The 19,661-nt window shown below is 39.3% G+C and overlaps 1 protein-coding gene across 1 annotated transcript; it reads right to left on the bottom strand.

Annotated features, from left to right (window-relative positions):
- Window positions 1–6,141: 6,141 nt before the first annotated feature.
- LOC131904375 (vomeronasal type-1 receptor 4-like) lies at window positions 6,142–7,107 on the bottom strand. Its single transcript, XM_059255509.1, has one exon. The coding sequence runs from the start codon at window positions 7,081–7,083 to the stop codon at window positions 6,142–6,144; it is 942 nt and encodes a 313-aa protein (XP_059111492.1). The 5' UTR covers window positions 7,084–7,107.
- Between the last annotated feature and the right edge of the window lie 12,554 nt (window positions 7,108–19,661).

Below are 19,661 nucleotides of genomic sequence, written 5' to 3'. Positions count from 1 at the left end.
ATTTAAAGAAAAAAAAACCCAAACCAAAACAAAAAGTCCATTAGCTTCATCAATGTAGTTTCTGTTTAGTGCCTGAGTACCTAGGTTGAATGATACAGTATTTATAGCTGCTTTCATGCACTTGAAGACTTATTTACACAGGAACAGAATGTCTACTTTATGGCTGGAATCTATTCCATTTTGTTACTCCACCATATTATGTCCATGCACTCTTTTTTGGTGAACATGAAAGCGACTTTCACCTGCTGGCTGTTTTGGAAGATATCACTACAGAAAAGTATTTAGAGGCATTTTTGGTACTCTATTTTCTTTTCTTCCTTTTTATTGAAAATGGGGTTTTGTTCCTCCCCTTTCTCTACTTCTCTCAGTTCCCCATCCCCTCCCCTCCCATTTGGATACACTCCCTTCCCATAAAATGAAGTATAAGATTAAAACAAAAAGCAACACACTGAAGTTGGACAACATAAACAGAAGGAAATGAGCCCCTAAGAAGGCACAAGATGACCTACTTACTCATCCACACACTCAGGAATCTCATAAAAACACTAAACTGGAAGCCAAAATATATACACAGAGAATCTGGGCCAGATCCGTGGAGATTCTGAGCATGCTGCTTCATTGAATTTGAGCTTTGATATTTTCTTGGTGCCTTCCATCACCCCTGGCTCTTACACTCTTCCCACACCCTCTTCTGAGGCATTTTTTGAGACCTGAGAGAGGGGGGATTTGATAAAGACATCCTGTTTATGGTAGAGTGTTCCAAGGTCTCTCACTCTCTGTATAATGTCCTCTGTATTTGTTCCTGTCTCCTCTAGAAGGAAGCTTCTCTGATAATGACTGAGCAAGGCACTGATATATGAGTACAACAGAATGCCATTAGGAGTCATTTTATTACTACATATTTTTTGTATTTGGGGACCTTAGGTTCCTGGGGTATCTAGTCTCATGTTCTTGGTCTAGCAGTTCTGGTAATGGGTTCCGTTACATGGAGTGGACTTCAAGTAAAATCAGATGTTCCTTGGTTACCCTCACAAGCTTTGTGCCACTTGGGCAAAACACCTTTGTAGATAAAACGTTTGGAGATAGGGGGATGATTATGTTTCTATTTTGGTGGGATACAGAGTACCTTCTTGTACCAAAGACACTAGATCATAGAGGTGGTTAAGGCTCTATCTATGTAGGCATCAGCTGACTTCTTCACCTTCAATAAGTTATGTAGGTGTTGTCTTCAGCAATAGAGCCTTGCTGTCAGTTTGTGTGGAGTAGCCTATAAACTTGGAAACAGCCTGGGTTGTTTGGGGATTCCCATAGGACACCTTTGTCCACTTATTAATTGTTGATCTTAGTGGGGTTTTTTTTGTTGTTGTTGTTATAGCTCTGTAGTACAAATGGAAATTTGGGATAATGGAACCTCCCAGAGTTCATTTATTATTCAGTATTTTTTCTACCTTGGATTTTTCTGTGTTTCTATATAAAACTGAATATTGTTTTTTAAAAATCTGTAAAGAAATGTGTTGGTAATTTTTCACAGACCTGGAAAAAACAATACTCAACTTTATATGGGAAAACAAAAACACAGGACAGCTCAAACAATCATGTACAATAAAGCCACCTCTGGAGGCACCATCATGCCTGACCTCAAGCTTTACTTTAGAAGTATAGTAATAAAACAGCTTGGTATTGGCATACAAACCAACATGTGGACCAATGTAATCAAACTGAAGACCTTGACATTAATCCGCACACCTATGAACATCTGATTTTTGACAAAGAAGCCAAAACCGTACCAAGGAAAAAAGAAAGTATCTTCAACAAATGGTGTTGGCATAATTGGATGTCATCATGTAGAAAATTGCAACTAGATCCATATCTATTGCCATGTACAAAACTCAAGTCCAAGTGGATCAAAGATCTCAACATGAAACCAGTTCCACTGAACCTGATAGAAGAGAAAGTAGAAAGTAGTCTTGAATGCATTGGCACAGGAGAGCACTTCCTAAATATGACACTAGTAGCACAGACACTGAGAGAAACAATAAATGGTACCTCCTGAGACTGAGAAGCCTCTGTAAGTCAAAGGACACAGTAAATAAATCAAAATGACAGCCTACAGAATTGGGAAAATTCTTCACCAACCCCACATCTGACAGAGAGCTGATCTCCAAAATATATAAAGAATTCAAGAAAATAGACATCAAAAGTCTGCCCATGATATTCTAGAGTATCCCCACATTTGGCCCTGGATACCGGGGACTCTGGCCCTGGGTGACAGACCTACTCCAGCCCCTGGGGCACAAAGCCTCTACCACTGCTTGTATGCCTTCTCTTGCCCTGCTTGTCAAGGCCACAGAGCCCAACCTCCAGCTGTGTCTGTGTGGTGCTTGCAAGCAAGTCCTGGCTGACTGTGCTCTCCTTACCTTCACAGCAGAAAATGCACAGACTCTCACTGCTTGAGCTGGCTCTCTTGGCCTCTACTACCTGAGATGCTCCATAATGCCCTGAGGGTCTCAGCAATGCAGATGCTAAGTCAGCCGCTGCTCCTGCTGCTCCTGCTTGTGGAGGGGTCTTCTGAAGTCACTGCTTGTTCTTATACTGCTAAGTCTACAGTGGCTGCTTGGTCTAGCTGTGGCTGCTCAGTCCCAGACACTGATTTCTGCATACTGGCTCCCACATTGGGGAAAATTAGTTCTATCCTAAATTATTTTCTTTATACCTAAGCCTACATTTTTCAGAACTAACGAGAGAGAGAGAGAGAGAGAGAGAGAGAGAGAGAGAGAGAGAGAGAGAATTGCTGCAGCCTAAAATTAGTTCCCCTAGTTTTCAAGTTATCTACAAGCAAAGTAAGTATCTTCAACAAATGGTGTTGGCATAATTGGATGTCATTATGTAGACACAAGTGTCTACTATTGCTCTGTTCTGTATTTACAATTTTACTCCTGAAAAAGAGAATCACCGCACCCTAATTAATTATCTGAGCATGCCCCCTTAACCTGTTATGGTCCTTCTCTTTATCCTCCTTCCCCAAGTCCCACCATTGGGCACCATATATAGGAGACCTGTCCAAGGGTTCTTGGGGGGAGGAGAGAGGAATAAGAAAGTATTAGATAGATATATAGGTGAAGAAAAATGATAGAGACACAGGACAGTTTCGGAAGGTCAATACTCAGCTGCCCAGAGTATAATCATGATGGCCTTTTTACACATCAGCAAGAAGAGGAGCAAAAGACCTCCTATTTTCAAATCAAAGCATAATGTACACCAAGTGTAGACCCTTCAAAACACCTGGTAACCACACATTTGACCAAATCATCTTATTATGCAGCCCTGCTGGGTAAAGCAAGCTCAGACTTTCTGACCTTGAGTAAGGCCTTACTAGGGAACCTCTGTGGGCCCCCACAGACCACCAACAAGTGTTCTTTCTCTGACTAATGTTTGGCTTTGGGTCTCTGCATCAGTTCTCAACAGCTGTCAGAGATAGCCTCCCTGATGAGGGCTGGATTAGGCAACAATCCTTGTCTCTGGACAATTCAGGCTCCATGTCTGGTCATCCAGGCAGTGTTGACTTGGACTCCCTCTTGTGATGTGGGCCTCAAATTAAACCATTGCTTTGCCACTCACCTAAGTTCTGTGCAACCATTGCCCCAGAACAACTTGCAGTCAAGACGGATTGTAGGTTGAGGGTTATGTGGCTGGGTTGGTTTTCCAGTTCCAGGACTAGAAGTCTTGCCTAGATACAGAAGACGATTCAGGCTCTATATCCTTCATAAATAGGAGTCCTTACTAGGGTCACCCTTGTAGATTCCAGGCAGTTTCCACTGTACTAGGTTTTCACATCACCCCTGCCCCAAAACTGTCTAATTTTTGTCTTCTCCCCCCATACTCTTTCCTTCCTTCCTTCCACCCAAATCTGATCCCACCCATTCCCATCCCTACCTACCCCCAGTCCACCTGGAAAATCTATTCAATTTCCCCTTCCAAAGGAGATCCATGTGTCTCCACTTGAGCCCTCTTTGTTACTTAGCCACTCTGGGTCTGTGGATTGTGTCATGATTATCCTTTACTTTACAGCTAATATCCAATTACAAGTGAGCACATACCTGGTTGTCTTTCAGGGTATGTGTTACTGGGGTTGTCATTGGCTTTGGGCCACTAACCAGTTCCCAAATAAGGACAAACAGATTTATTATTAATTATGAATGCTCAGCCTTAGCTTAAGCTTGTCCCTTACATTGTCTTTGACTTAGTTTAACCTATTCCTATTCACCTGTGTTTCACTTTGGAGCTTTTAACCTTTCTTCCATTCTGTATGTTCTACTATTCTGCTCCCTCTGTATGTGGCTAGCTGGCCACTGATGTCTCCTTTTCTTTCTTCTCCTTTTTCTTTTCTTCTGGAGCCTCAATTCCTCCTCCTATTTACATTTCCTGCATGGAAGTTATGCCTATACCTCCTCCCTCAATATTGACAGTTCATCTTTTTATTAGACCAATCAGGTGCCTTAGGCAGGCAAAATAAAACAGCAAAATGTCTTTACATAGTTAAACAAATGTTCCACAACATAAATAAATGCAGCATATCTTTACATAGTTAAACAAATTCAACACATCTATACAAAGTTAAACAAATGCAGCACATCTTTGAGTAGCTAAACATTCTGCAACAGGTTATTTCACTCACGATTACTTTTTAAAGTCCCATCTATTCACCTAAAAATTTCATTGTGCCATGTTTAAACTAGTGATACTACTCCATTATGTGAATGTATCACATTTTCTTTACCCATTCTACAGTTGGGGGCCATATAAGTTGTTTCCAGTTTCTGGCTATTATAGACAAAGATACTATGAATATAGTTGTTCAAGTATCTTTTTGGTAGAATGGAGGATCATTTAGGTATACGCATAAGAGTGGAAAACTACGTCTTGAGGTAGAACCATTTCCAGTTTTTTGAGGAACTGCAACACTGATTTCCATAGTGGCTGAATAAGTCTACATTCCCACCAGCAATGGAGGAGTGTTTCTCTTGCTCCACATCCTCGCCAGCATGAGCTATCACTTGTTACTGACCTTAGCCCTTCTGACAAGTGTAAGATAGAATCTCAAAGTAGTTTTGATTTGCATTTCCCCAATATCACCATTTTTAAAGAGTTTTTTGACATTTGAATCTCCTTTAGGGAGAATTCTCTGTTTAAATCTGTACCTCATTTTAAAATTAGATTGTATGGTTAATTCTCATCAGGTTTATGAGCCATTTTTGGTGATATTTTTTTGTGCTGAAATGTGATTTTATTTGTATGTTAATAAATAAAGTTGCCTGGGGGTCAGAGCTAAAAGCAAGGCATTTAGCAGAAGTTCAGAGGTGGTGGCACACACCCTTAATCCGATCACATGGCAGGCAGTCTCTGGGTGTTCAAGGACACAGCGAAGCGGGGACCTGAACCTTTAATCTCAGTACGAACCATAGAGACCTGAAAGTCTGTATAGACAGGCAGTGATGAGGAAATCATGTGGTTGGGTTTAAAGCCAATGAGAAGGGAGAACAGAAAGGCAATAAAAAGATGGGTCACACAAGTCTCTCCGGGGAAGGACGGCAGTGACTGGTAAGCTAAAGGCTTTGCTAGTGCTCTGATCTTTTGGGCTTTTAACTCTGCATTTGGCTCTGTGTTTCTTATTTAATAAGACTGTTTAGACTTTCATCTACAGTTATTTATAAATTTTGGATATCAGCCTTCTGTATAAGTGGAGTTGCTGAGACATTTTCCCATTCCATGGGCTGCCATTCTGTCATATTGCCAGTATCCTTTGCCTTACAGAAGCTTTTCAGTTTCATGAGGTCCCAGTTATTAATTGTTGATCTTAACACTTGCACTATACACGGTCTGTTCAGGAAGCTGTCCCTACATGAATGAGTTTAATGCTATTTCCTCATTTTCTATGCTGTAAGGTTCTTTGTGTCTAATTTTAAGTTGAGGTCTTTGATCTACATGGACTTAAGTGTTATTGACAGTTGTGGCTCACACCAGCAGGATTTGCTGAAGGAGATGGAGGCAGGAGGATGCTTGATATTTCCAATCTGGAGTTTTGGCATTCTACAACAGATAAAAGAATATGCCAATATATAAACAAAGGGAGATAAGCAGGGCTCATGTCAAACTTGGGAGAAGCTTTCTCTTACCACAGCAGGGTAAAAATATGCTGGAACTACGCTTGATATTGCTGATGAGAACAAAGGGGCAAACTATGGGAAAGCATATTTCTAGAAATAGAAATACACTTACTCCCCATGGCACAGAACCTTTGGAGTAGGCTGTGAAGATGACCACAATGGATGAGAATGAGTAAGAGATGACAAATATGCAGACTAGGGTGAGAATAGTTTGGGTGGCTCTGTCCTCAGGTGAGACTTTCAGAAAGTGTTGAGAACTGTGAATATGCTTGACTTGTCTTTTATGTCTGTAGAGGAGACTCACCATGGAGACACTTGAACAGGTCATGAGACCCAGACACAGGCCATCAGAGAAGCACAGTAAGAACATATAAAGTGCTGTAGCCACATTGCCAGAAGCAAACCATGAGCAGTACCCATAATTCATCCTGCTAGTTGCATTTTTGTTGTAAATAGGGCCTGACACTCTAGTTGGAGTCAAGAAGTTTAGAAGCAGGTGCACAAGCCAGCCTAGTGAGCAGGAGGGACCAATATACTTTGTGGCTCTGTGTTTAAGAGTGATCCACCAGGAGTTGCTGGGGTTGATTGTGATCACTTGGAAGCAACTTAGTAGGCACATGGCATACAGGGACATCCCCCTTGTTATGCGGTAAATATACACTATCAATTTACATCCAACATCATCTAGAAAATACTTAAATCCAAAATCTGACATTGTCCGTGGAATGCCTCTTAAGATGATAGACAAGCAGTTGGCGAAAGTCAAGTGCTGTATAATCAGATCTTTTGGCATTATATGCTTTCCAGTGACTATCAAAATGAGATAATAAAATAGTATTGAGGAATTTCCAAGCACTCCTACTGTAATCTGGGAAAAGAGAAAAATTCCTATTGCCAAGTTGTCAGAAGCCATTTTCATTCCTATTAAAATTGTAAATAAGTTTATTATGGTCTGATAAATGAAGGCACCATGGGAATAGGGAGAAGCAGAGTACTAGGGAGGTCCCCAGGAATCCACAAAGATGACTCCACCATAGACTACTGGCAATGGTGGAGAGGGTGCCTCAGCTGACCTACTCTGATGATCAGATGGCTGAATACCCTAACTGTCATCATGGAACCCTCACCCAGTGAGTGATGGAAGCAGATGCAGAGATCCATGGCCAGGTCACAGGAGGAGCTCCAGCAATCCAATCAATGAGAGAGAGGAGGGATTCTATGAGCAAGAGATATCGAGACCATAATTGGAAAAAGTACAGACACAACTAACCAAACTAGTGGAAACACATGAACTATGGACCAATAGCTGAGGAGCCCCCATGGTACTGTACTGGGCCCTCTGGATGACCGAGACAGTTGTTTAGCTTAAACTGTTCAGGGGGTCCCCAGAGAGTGGGAACGGGATCTGTCCCTAGTTCATGAGCTGGCTTTTTGGAACCTAGGGCCTATGCTGAGACACATAGTGCAGCCTTGGTGCAGGGATGAGGGGCTTGGACCTGCTTCAACTGAATGTACCAGGCACTGCTGACTCCCCATGGGAGACATTACCTTAGAGGAGGTGGGAATTGGGGGTGGGTTGCAGGAGAAGGTTGGGCGTGGGAGGAAGGATTACAGGGGAATCTGTGGTTGATATGTAAAATGAATAGAAAATCTCTTAATTAAAAAAAAGGAGAAAAGAAAAAATATTATGGTCAATAGAACCTGGAAATACATTATGAATGTGAATTATTTCAAGATGTTAGCTAAAATAATATATGTATCCATTTACTGTATTTACATAGCTCTCTCACTGAAGAAGAATTTCTAAAACTTTGTTCTTTATTGAAGGACATATCTGCACTCTTTAAACGGAAAGTTTTGAGATGTTTACTAAAGATTAGTGTTTTCACTGGATGATGTACCACATAACTTTCAAAATAGTAATAAAGAGATTGAGGCAGACATACATATAAATTTGGGGCTCACCTGGTCTACAGAGTTAGTTCCAGGACAGCAAGTGCTACACAAAGTGAAACTTTGTCTCAAAAATCCCACCCCCAAAGTCTAATGTTTTCATTGCTTTTGACCAAACACAGTGATTTAGGGTCAATTTTCAAAGATAGAATTTTTAAAACATGCCATAATTTCTGAAATTCACATGACCAAAACTCAAAATTCATCAAGAAATACATGAGAAAATAAGGAAAATCATTTTGAGAATGAGGGGTTAAATATTCAGAATATAAAGAATATTTTATTTTAAGATATATTTTAGTGTTAATTGTGTGTGTGTGTGTGTGTGTGTGTGTGTGTGTGTGTGTGTGTGTGCTGGTGGTGGTGGTTGCATATGAAAGTGAATCCTAGCAGGGGCCAGAAGCATGGGTTCTCCCACAGCTGGATTTGTAGATGGTTATGAGCCACCAGTAGGAGCTAGTAACTGGACTCAGATTCAAAGTAAGAGCAGTATGCACTCTGAAACACTGACTCATCTCTCTACCCTAAAAAGAGTATTTAAAACTAAGTTTGAAAAATCTTAAATATAAAACAAATAAGAGATGGATTTCATCCCCGGATAAATTTCCTATGAACAATTAAAAAATGTCCATAATGTGTGCAAAATGAGGCTCAACACCACCATTAATTAAGGGAATACAATGAGGTGATGCAAATCCAAATTGCAATGAGCTATCATCACATGCAGTACAAACAGGTATTAAGCAAAAAAAATAAACATAAACAAAAACAGGAGTTAAAGCTGCCGAGCACACGGTGAAATAAGATCCCTGTGTCTACACTATAAGAACATAGAATGTTGTAGAAGATTTACAAATTAGTATTGGTTTTTTTCAACAAAATTTATAAATCGTTACCAAGTGTTGAGTAAGAAGGATAAATGAGAGGTCTGGCATTCCCCACCATTGCCCTGCTGAGTCTCAGCAGTTCTTAGGAAGAATCTCAGGAAGATACAATCACTTCTTTCTTGACCATTTTTTTTTTGTGTGTGTAGCTAAGTGCTCAGACTTTCTGATCTTGAATGGCTTTGCATAAAATGAATATTCATCACATAAGTATAGCAATATCTCTATATAGCCTTACAGTGTATAGAAATTAATGTTTTATTATTCAAAAGTTGAAATACTAAAACTCTCAGGAAAATGTTAGTAATACAAGATGTAGGTAGTGGCAACAAGGCCCAATAGCACAGGAAATGCACCAAAAATTAAAGAGTGGAACTGCATGAAATTAGAAACATTCTTCACATTAAAGAAAACTACCAGCTGAGGGGTAATACATCCTACAGAATGGGAGAGAGTCATTGACTTCTGTATTTCACTAAGGAGCTTTTTAAACTAGAATGTATAAAGTAAAATAAAGAATGAACAGTCTCTTCACAAACTTTCCAGTCATCAATCTGGTTAATGAAATGGGCAGTGAGAAGACGCATATGGGAGTAAATGATTTTTAAAAGCTTTTAACATATTTAGCTATCAGGGAAATTCAAACTACAAGTACTTTGAGACTCCATTGCAACCCTTAGAATGATTAACATCAAGAGAATACAAAACAACAAAGACTGACAATGTGGGAAATGAATTCTACATTCTATACTGGTGGGATAGAATGTATTAAGTTCATCATAGAATTAAATAAAAGCTTTCTCAATATACTAAAAGTAGAATTACTATGTAACCCAGCTGTATAATTTCTGAGCATACACACAAAGGACTCTATGTCTTACTTGAGAGAAGTTTGTAAATCCAAGTAAACTGCTGCATTATTCAAAATAACAAGGAAATGATGTCCATCCTAGATATACATCGGTAGATATGGAAGTGATATATATATATATATATATATATATATATATATATACACACACACACACACACACACACACACACACACACACACACACACAGTGGAATTTTGTTTATCTGTAAAGAAGAATGAAACCATGAAATACTCAGGAAAAACTTACAAGGAAGTCAAGAAGGTGACAGAGACACAGGAAAACAAAAACTACATGTTCTTTCTCAAAGAGGGACATGGATAACAATGTCCACATGTATGGAAGTGTTGAGAGTATGTGTTTATAGGATATGCTTCCAGAAAGGAGATCAAAAGATGCAGAAGAAAGTGGTATTGAGGAATCAAGGGGGAGGAAATAGGACAAATTTGTCATTAAAGTGAAAAGAATTACAAAGGTATAGGGAGGTGGAAGGGTGTTTGGGGGAATGGACAAGAAAAGTGGAAGAGAATAATCAATAAATTTGCTTGAAAATGCCATAATGATATCAAGTACTATGTTTGCTAATTAAAATTTTAAAAACCAAACCACATGATGAAAGGTGAGTACCAACTTGCCAAACATCTTCTAATCTCCACACATGCATGCTGTGTGATGTGCATATTCCTTCCCAACAGTCACTGAATCAAGGGATGAAAATGTAAAAGACATTAGAGTGATGATTGACAGGGATGCAAACAGAAGGTGATGAGTGTTTGTTTCTTGGGCACAGAGTTTTAAGTTTGTTTGTTTGTTTGTTTGTTTGTTTGTTTGGTTTTTCGAAACAGGGTTTCTCTGTGTAGCTTTGCGCCTTTCCTGGAACTCACTTGGTAGCCCAGGCTGGCCTCGAACTCACAGAGATCCGCCTGGCTCTGCCTCGAGTTTTAAGCTTGTGATGAAATGTTCTGGAAATCAGCTGCAGAACAATAGGATTATTTTTTCAAATGACTGGACTATAAACTGACAATAGTTAATATGATAAATGTTTGTAGTTAAAACTTGATTTTAACTTAAAAAGTAAGGGCACTGTGGTCAATAAATGAGAAATTCTTGCAATGTTGTGTGCTACACAGCTGCAGGGATGACAGTCATTTAAGATGACACTGACTTGGGCTCATTGTTTAGTGATACAAAGCTTGAGGTCATATTGATAAACTTGCATTTTTGTCTTGAAGGAAGAATTAGAAAAGTATTTGATAGGTATACAATATGATAGACTTTTGATGCTGTTATTTTGGTTTGGGATTCATTAATTAATAAATTCCCTGACATGAGACAGATATATGATAGCTTCTGAAATTGTAGACAGGGACTAAGATAACAGGAATATAGAAAGCCAAACACACCTGTGTGTATTTCCCAGAGGGGAAGAGGCCTAATTCTTCATATGACCAGAGTACTGTATCTTTATGTTCTTGCAGATAACACATGAGCTGGAAGCTTCTAACAACCAATTTGGGGTTATTAGAAATAGAACATAGAAATAGAGTCATGGAAACATCTTTCATGTTTAAGAATAGCTGAAATACCAAGAAGTAAAGCATACTCCTGGTATGCATCTATTTCTTACTTGTAATTCATTTAATTTTTAACTCTTCAAGCTTCCAAAAAATTCATCTTTCCTAGTAAAAAACTATCCTATAATTCTATCATAGATAAAAATTTTAATTACCAGTATTAATGTTCTATTCCACCCATTCCTAAATCAAGCTATTTAGACACAAAAATAGAATATAGCATTTTCCAGAAGTATATAAAATGATTCATAATAGGAATGAAAATATTAAAAGTACTTCAAGCTATTTAGGATGAGACGGGGATGCAGCTCATGGCTTGTCCTGTTGGTGCAAGGCCCTGGTTGTGATTCCCAGTATCATTAGTAAACAAAAAGAAGAATCCAACTAAATCTTCCCTTTAAAATCTAAAACTTAGGAAGAGACATGTAGAAAGCGATAGAGAGAAGGTGAGAAAGATGGAGATGGAGCCAGAGCCATAGAGGAGAGATAGAGACAAAGGCGACCAAGTGAAGCTAGACAGATGAACATGAGGTGATATCACTAGGAGATATTTTACTAAGATATTTCTACTATGAGAGACTCAGTACCAGCTCATGGGAAGAGCAAGGTTCACGCACTTTGGGGAAGACTGGCGACAGTTGACTCTGCCCTGAGTTATAAGTAGCCCCAGTTTCATCCAAAAACCCATTCAAATTCCCTGTTCCTGACCCAATACCAGAGTTTCCCCTACCCCACCTATTTCCTTATATACATTCCTCCCTTCTGTCTTTTTTCTTCCTTCTTTCCTTTCTTCCCTCCTTCCTTCCTTTCTTTCTGTCTTCTTTCCTTCCTCACCTCCTTCTCTCTTTCCTTTTAGCAGAGCTGTTGAAAGAGTTTTTTAATATTTTTAAGTACAAGTATGATTAAGAGAGGCACTTAGCTGGAAAATAAAACTTATCCAATAACAAGCATGGCTTCTCCAAGGCGTGTTTTCTAATGTCTTTAGTTCTTGGTGTGCCTATTCTCTGGTCACTCACCTTAGTGCTCGGTGACACCATGATGGTAGGTGTAGCCATGAGAAGTGAGACTCTGCTATAACTGGGATGGGGCACTTTCCCTGACTTAAAGGTTCATGATCTCTTGGTACTCTTTCCCAGAAGATTGGTGATTTTCAAATCACTTCTAGATCCATGATGACAGCATTTCCACAAGGGTCTGAAGTAACTTTTAAATACCTTGGTCATGTCACAAAAGAAAATAAAATGAGCAACTCCAAGGAAGCAATTAGAAATTAGAATGGGAACTTTTCTGCCAATCCTTTGGGCACAAAGCATATGGCAGAGAGGCATGCAGAAGGAACAGAGCCCCATTGTTGTTAAAATAGAGGCAAACTGCATGGCCTTGCCCCAAGAGGGAATTTCCCTATCACCTTGTATCCTAGATACTATCAACATCTCCAAACTATGAGGTCCCAAAGACAGTCAGGAAAAATGCCTACCTGAATTGGCTATTAATACACCAAAGCAGAATCATTCAAGACATAGGACAATATTTCAGTAGATAAATATGTTTGATGTAGAAATCTGATGACCAAAGTTTGTATCAATGAACAACATTAGAACACAGTACCAAGGATTGGAGTGAAGGCTCAGTGGGTAAGAACCTTTCTTACTTTTGTAGATGACCAAGGTTCAGTTTCAAGCTCAGATATGACAGCTCAGAAGAGCTTGTGATTCCAGATCCTGAGGATCTGATGACCCTTCTGATATGCAAGGGATTCTTCACAAATGTAAACATATATACACTTAGGCACACACACACACAAAATAAAATGAAATAAAATAAAGTGAAACAAAAAATTTGAAGGGCAGAACCAGTGGCAGAGACATCTGTCCTATGAGCTCCTAAGAGCTGTGAAGAATGAAGACAAGAGGATCTCTAAGAATCTGATCTCTCCTGGGATTCAAATTGTAGAACAAAACAGTCTCTCTCAAGTAAGGTAGAACATAAGGCCCAAAAACCCTATAGTACAGAGGCCCACTAACACATAGGACACATGCATACTCACGTGAAACATAATACACAGGAGTTACACAGAAACCTCACAATTTATTTACTAATGAGAATTAAGATAAGAGCCAATATTTAGGCATTTGGTAATCTTTAGTGACCAAACTGTCAAATCTCTCATCTTCTTTACCCTCACATGCCACTTGGAAGTGACAACAGAGGAAGGAACAATCCAGAAGTTAAAGGCACATCTTCATTGACTAAGTACTAGTTAGAAGCTACATGCTTCTTCATCTACAGATGAGAAACTGAGCTGGAGCCCTGCTAACCTCAGGGGAGGGGGTACACAATTCAGGCTGATTTGTGGCACTTCCTCAGGTGATGGTGTATGTGGCTGACTGGTGGAAGCTACAGTTACACAGGGAGCAGGTGTAGGGCTTCTCTCCTGCGTGAATCATCTCATGAGCTTTCAGGGTGGTCTTGTGGCTTCTGTGGGTTATGTCAGACCTTATGAGCTAGGAAGTCTGAGACTGGATAGAAGTCTTTCTGACAAATGGGACAGCAAAATGGCCTCTCATTGCCGTGTCTTCTGTGGTGGGCTGAAAGTTTACAGGGATATTTGAAGATTTTGGGACATTATTCAAATTTGTAGTTTTGAGGTTTTGCTGGATTCTTGAGCTTTGATCTGCATATGTGGAGATTATCGCATGATTTTGGTATACAGGGTCCCAGAGTAATTCTTCTAAGAGCTAGAGGTATTTTGACTTGCTCTTCTGACATCCTGAGGGATTCCAAAAGAAACACCCACATTTTCTGGCTTAGGATAATGCCATCTCTGGATAACAAGAAGGGAATCCATCTCATTTATGAGACTACTAACACAGCCATTTCTTTCAGCATTGCAGAGGAGTTGTAGCCATAGTCTCTGTTTTCATGCCCTGTGGAAATAAGAGAGCCTATGAAACTGTGTTTGGGAAGGGAACCCCACAAGACACCCCTCTGCCTTCCAGCTTCCCTACTGAATGTTGCCAAGAATGTATCTTGTGGGATCTGCAAAAGTATCCTTGCATTCTCTTGTGCTAGAGTTGTTGCTGATTTCCTTTGTTTCAAAGGCCTCTTGACTTGTTTGAGGACATGTTCTGAGAAAAGAGGGCTTTTGTTGTGGAATACTAGTTTAAGATATGTTCCATTTGTTTATGCTGTGAAATATTTGTTTATTGATACAAAGATGTGTTGCATTCTTTTATGCTGCATCTGTTTAACTCTGTGAAGCTGTGTTGCTTGACCTGTCTAAAATACCTAATTGGTTTAATAAAGAGCTGAAAGGAAGGCAGCTAAGCAGTAAAGAGGGATAGGCATGGCTGCCAGGCAGAGAGAATAAATAGGAGGAGATTTCTAGGCTCTATAGAAGAAGGAGGAGCAAGAAAAGGAGATGGAGAGGTGGAATCCAGGGGCCAGCTACACAGACAGCCAGTGTGTAAGAAGAAAAGAAAGATATATAGAATAAAGAAAAGTAAAAAGCCCAGAAGCAAAATGTAGTTAAAAAGAAATGGGATAATTTCAGTTAGAAAAGCTGTCTTGAAATAAGCCACACTAAGCCTGAGCAATCATAAGTAACAATGATTCTCCGTGTATTTATATGGGAGGTGGGTGCTGGTCCCCCAAAATGTAAAGAAAAAACCAATTACAGGCTTCCTGTCCCTGTTGGAGAAATGGACCTCTTGAGAAGATCAGATGACCATTATCAATGAATCTTCAGAAGACAGATAACCTGCCCTCAACCTGCTTGCACAGGGTACCCAGACTAAAGGTTGGTTCATTTCTCTATCCCTCATCTCTAATGATGCCATGCTGGCATTCCCAGGTTATTTTCTCTAAAGTCACTATTTACAGTGTTTCCAATGTTGAGTCCCTGTTGCTAGAGAAAAAAAAGTTAGTTTCTTATGAGCTCTGGCCACAATGTTGTCTTGCAGTCTTCAAGCCATTAAAGGAGAATCAGCCTTTCTTTAAGGGACCAGCCTTTGTTTACCACATGGGCCTAACTTCATCTGATCCTCCCTCACATACATTTTCTCCACAGATGCACACTGCCTCTGCTCTTAGGAACAGACTGGCCATTATGGCAGCAGTGTACTTGGAATTGGTTTCAGTCATGAAATTCTCAATTTAAAACAAAGCTCAAAAGAGTGTGAATGTGGAATAAAAGAAATTGTGAAATGAGAACTTGTGTACAGATTAAGAAACTCAAATAAATAGTACTCTGTAGTTGTCAGCATCATTAATTGAGCATTTTGGAAGCAGAGGATATATAATTTCCCTGTGTTCCTGGCCATTCAAGGTTACCCAGTAAAACCATGTTTCTAATAATAAAGAAACCAAACAAACATAACAACAGACAATGAGGATATCCAGAGAATCATCATGTCATGCTTCAAAACCTGTACTCCACAAAATTGAAAATCTAAAAGAAATGGCCATGTTTCTGGATAGGTGCCACATACCAAAATTAAATCAAGATCAGATAAACAATTTAAATAGACCTACAAACCCTAAGGGAATAGAAACAGTCATTAAAAGACACCCAGTCAAAAAAAGTCCAGGGCCAGATGGTTTCAGTGCAGAATTCTACAAGAATTTCAAAGAAGAACTAATATCAATACTCCTCAAATTGTTCAACACAATAGAAACAGAAAGAACTTTACTAAACTCTTTTTTATGAGTCTATAGTTACACTGATACCCATACCACACAAAGATGCAACAAAGAAAGAGAATTACAGACCAATCTCCCTCATAAACATTGAAGCAAAAATACTTAATAAAATACTGGCAAACTAAATCCAAGAACACATCAAAAAATTATCCACTATGACCAAGTTAGCTTCATCCCAGAGATGCAAGGATGATTCAACATATGAAAATCTGTCAATATATAACACCATGTAAACAAAATGAAAGAAAAAACCACATGATCATCTCATTAGATGCTGAAAAAGTCTTTGACAAAACCCAATACTCCTTCATGATAAAAATCTTGGAGAGATCAGGAATACAAGAAACATACCTAAACATAATAAAGGCAATTTACAACATGCAGACAGCCACTATAAAATTAAATGGAGAGAAACTCAATGCGATTCCACTAAAATCAGGAACAAGACAAGGCTGTCCACTCTCCCAATATCTATTCAAAATAGTACTCAAAGTTTTTCTAGAGCAATAAGACAACAAAAGGTGATCAAGGTTATACAAATTGGAAAAGAAGAAGTCAAAATTTTTCTACTTGCAGAAGATATGATAGTATGCATAAATGATCCAAAAATTCTATGAGAGAACTCCTACAGCTGACAAACACCTTCAGTAATGTGGCAGGATACAAGATTAACTCAAAAAAATCAGTAGCTCTCCTATATACAAATGATTACCAGGTTGAGAAAGAAATCAGAGAAACACTACCCTTTACAAATCTACGAATAATATAAAATTCCTTGGGGTAATCCTAACTAAGCAAGGACCTGTATAACAAGAACTTTAAGGTTCTGAAGAAAGAAACTGAAGAAGACATCAGAAAATGGAAAGATCTCCAATGGTCATAGTAAAACCAACACAGTAAAAATGGCAGTCATACCAAAAGCAATCTACAGACTCAATGCAATCCCCATCAAAATCCCAACACAATTCTTCACAGACTTGGAAAGAACAATACTCAACTTCATTTGTAAAAACAAGAAACCCAGGATAGCTAAAACAATACTGCACAACAAAACCACCTCTGGAGGCATTACTATCCCTGACATCAAGCTCTACTATAGAGCTATAGTAATAAAAAAAACAGCTTGGTATTGACATAGAAACAGATATATGGACCAATGAAATAGAACTAAAGACCCTGATATTAATCCAAACACATATGCACATCTCATTTTTGAAAAAGAAGCCAAAACTGTACAATGGAAAAAAGAAAGCATCTTCAACAAATGGTGCTGGCATAACTGAATGTCAACTTGCAGAAGATTGCAAATAGATCAATATCTATCACCATGCACAAAACTCAAGTCCCAGTCTATCCAAGACCTCAATATAAAAACAATGGCTGAGGGGTTCCCAACTGGATCAGGCCCTCTGAATGGGTGAGACAGTTGATTGGCTTGATCTGTTTGGGAGGCATCCAGGCAGTGGGACTGGGTCCTGTGCTCATTGCATGAATTGGCTGTTTGAAACCTGGAGCCTATGCAGGGTCACTTGGCTTGGCCTGGGAGGAGAGGACTGGACCTGCCTGGACTGAGTCTACCAGGTTGATCTCAGTCCACAGGGGAGGCTTTGCCCTGGAGGAGGTGGGAAGGGGGGATGGGCTAGGGGGAAGGTGAGGATGGCTTGAGGGGAGAGAGCAAGGGAATCTGTGGCTGAAATGTAGAACTGAATTGTATTGCAAAATTAAAAAAAGATAAATGGTTTATATTTTATAGAAAAAAAAGCCAGTTACACTGAACCTGATACAAGAGAAACTATGAAGTATCCTTGAACACACTGGTACAGGAGACCACTTCCTAAATATAACACCAGTAACATAGACATTGAGAGCAACATTTAATAAATGGGACCTCCAGAAACTGAGAAGCTTTTGTAGAGCAAAGTACACTCTCAATAAGACCAAATGACAGCCTACAGAATGGGAAAAGATCATCACCAACCCCACATCTTACAGAGGGCTGATCTCCAAAATATATAAAGAACTCAAGAAACTAGACATCAAGATAACGAACAATCCAATTAAAAAAATGGGCTATAGAGCTTAAACAGAGAATTCTCGATGGACAAATTTCAAATGGCTGAAAGACATTTAAGGAATTGCTCAGCATCTTTAGTCATCAGGGAGATGCAAATAAAAACCACCCTGAGATACCATCTTATACCTGTCAGAATGGCTAATGAAAGCACTGCAGACAGTTTATGTTGGAGAGGATGTGGAGCAAGGGGAACACTCCTCCACTGTTGGTGCAAGTGTAAATTTGTATAGCCAGTTTGGAATCAGTATGGCAATTTCTCAGAAAATTGGGAATCAATCTACCACAAGACCCAACTATACCACTCTTGGGCATATACCCAAGGAATGCTCAATCTTACCACAAGGATACATGCTAAGTTATGTTCATAGCAGCATTATTTGTAATAGTCAGAACCTGAAAGCCACCTTGATAACCCTCAACTGAAGAATGGATAAAGATAATGTAGTGCATATACACAATGGAGTACTACTCAGCAGCAACAACAATGACATCATAAAATTTGCAGGCAAATGGATAGAACTAGAAAATATCATCCTGAATGAGGTAACCCAGATTCAGAAGTACATATAAACATGGTATGTACTCATTCATAAGTGGATACTAAATGTAAGGCAAAGTAAAACCAGACTACAACCCACAGCTGCAAAGAAGCTAACTAACAAGGAGGACTCTAAGCTGGACACATGGATCACCATAGGAAGGGGAAATAGATGAGACATCCATGAGTAAAATGGGGATGGGGGGCAATGGAGGGCAGGTGATGGGGGATGAGAACATAAGGGAATGGGATGGTCAAGCTGGAACAGGGACAGAGTGGGAGAACAACGAAAGAGATATCATGATAGAAAGAGATATCATGTGGCTAGGGAGATACCAGGTGCTAGGGGACTGAAGTGATGGCTCAGCAGTTCATAACTGGCTGGTTTTGTAGAAGACTTCTTTTGGTTCACAACATCTGTTTCAGATGGCTCACAACAGCCTGTAATGCCTGGCACTTCTCATCTCTGTAGGAACTAAAAAACACGGTTACATACACACATGCCCACACACATACACACAAATAAATTTAAATATTTTTTTAAAAGATTAGAAAATGAAAAAAAAAAGACTGAGCAATACCAACACAAAGAGGAATATTTGGCCTACACAAGGAAAGGCTTTTGATTGATGAATAGAAGTTTCCAAAGTTGAGAATGCAGGATAGTTTCAAGCCTTCAGTGTTTAAAATTTATATTGTTTATCTCAACAGAAAATATTCCTTAACATAAGGTATCAAGTTTCCTCCCCTTGATTCTTTAATATCAGTAATTTATCCATATCCTTTTTTTTTCTCGATAGAGAAAGAATGACTCCTGAGAATGTAGCAGTAGGGATCCTCTTCTCCCAGACAGCCATAGGAATCCTGGGCAACTGGTCACTTCTGCTTCATTATTTCATTT

This window comes from Peromyscus eremicus, chromosome 1 (assembly GCF_949786415.1).
Source record: "Peromyscus eremicus chromosome 1, PerEre_H2_v1, whole genome shotgun sequence".
Taxonomy (NCBI): Eukaryota; Metazoa; Chordata; class Mammalia; order Rodentia; family Cricetidae; genus Peromyscus; species Peromyscus eremicus.
Note: the sequence above shows the minus strand (reverse complement) of the source record. Positions and strands in the feature narration are given on the sequence as shown.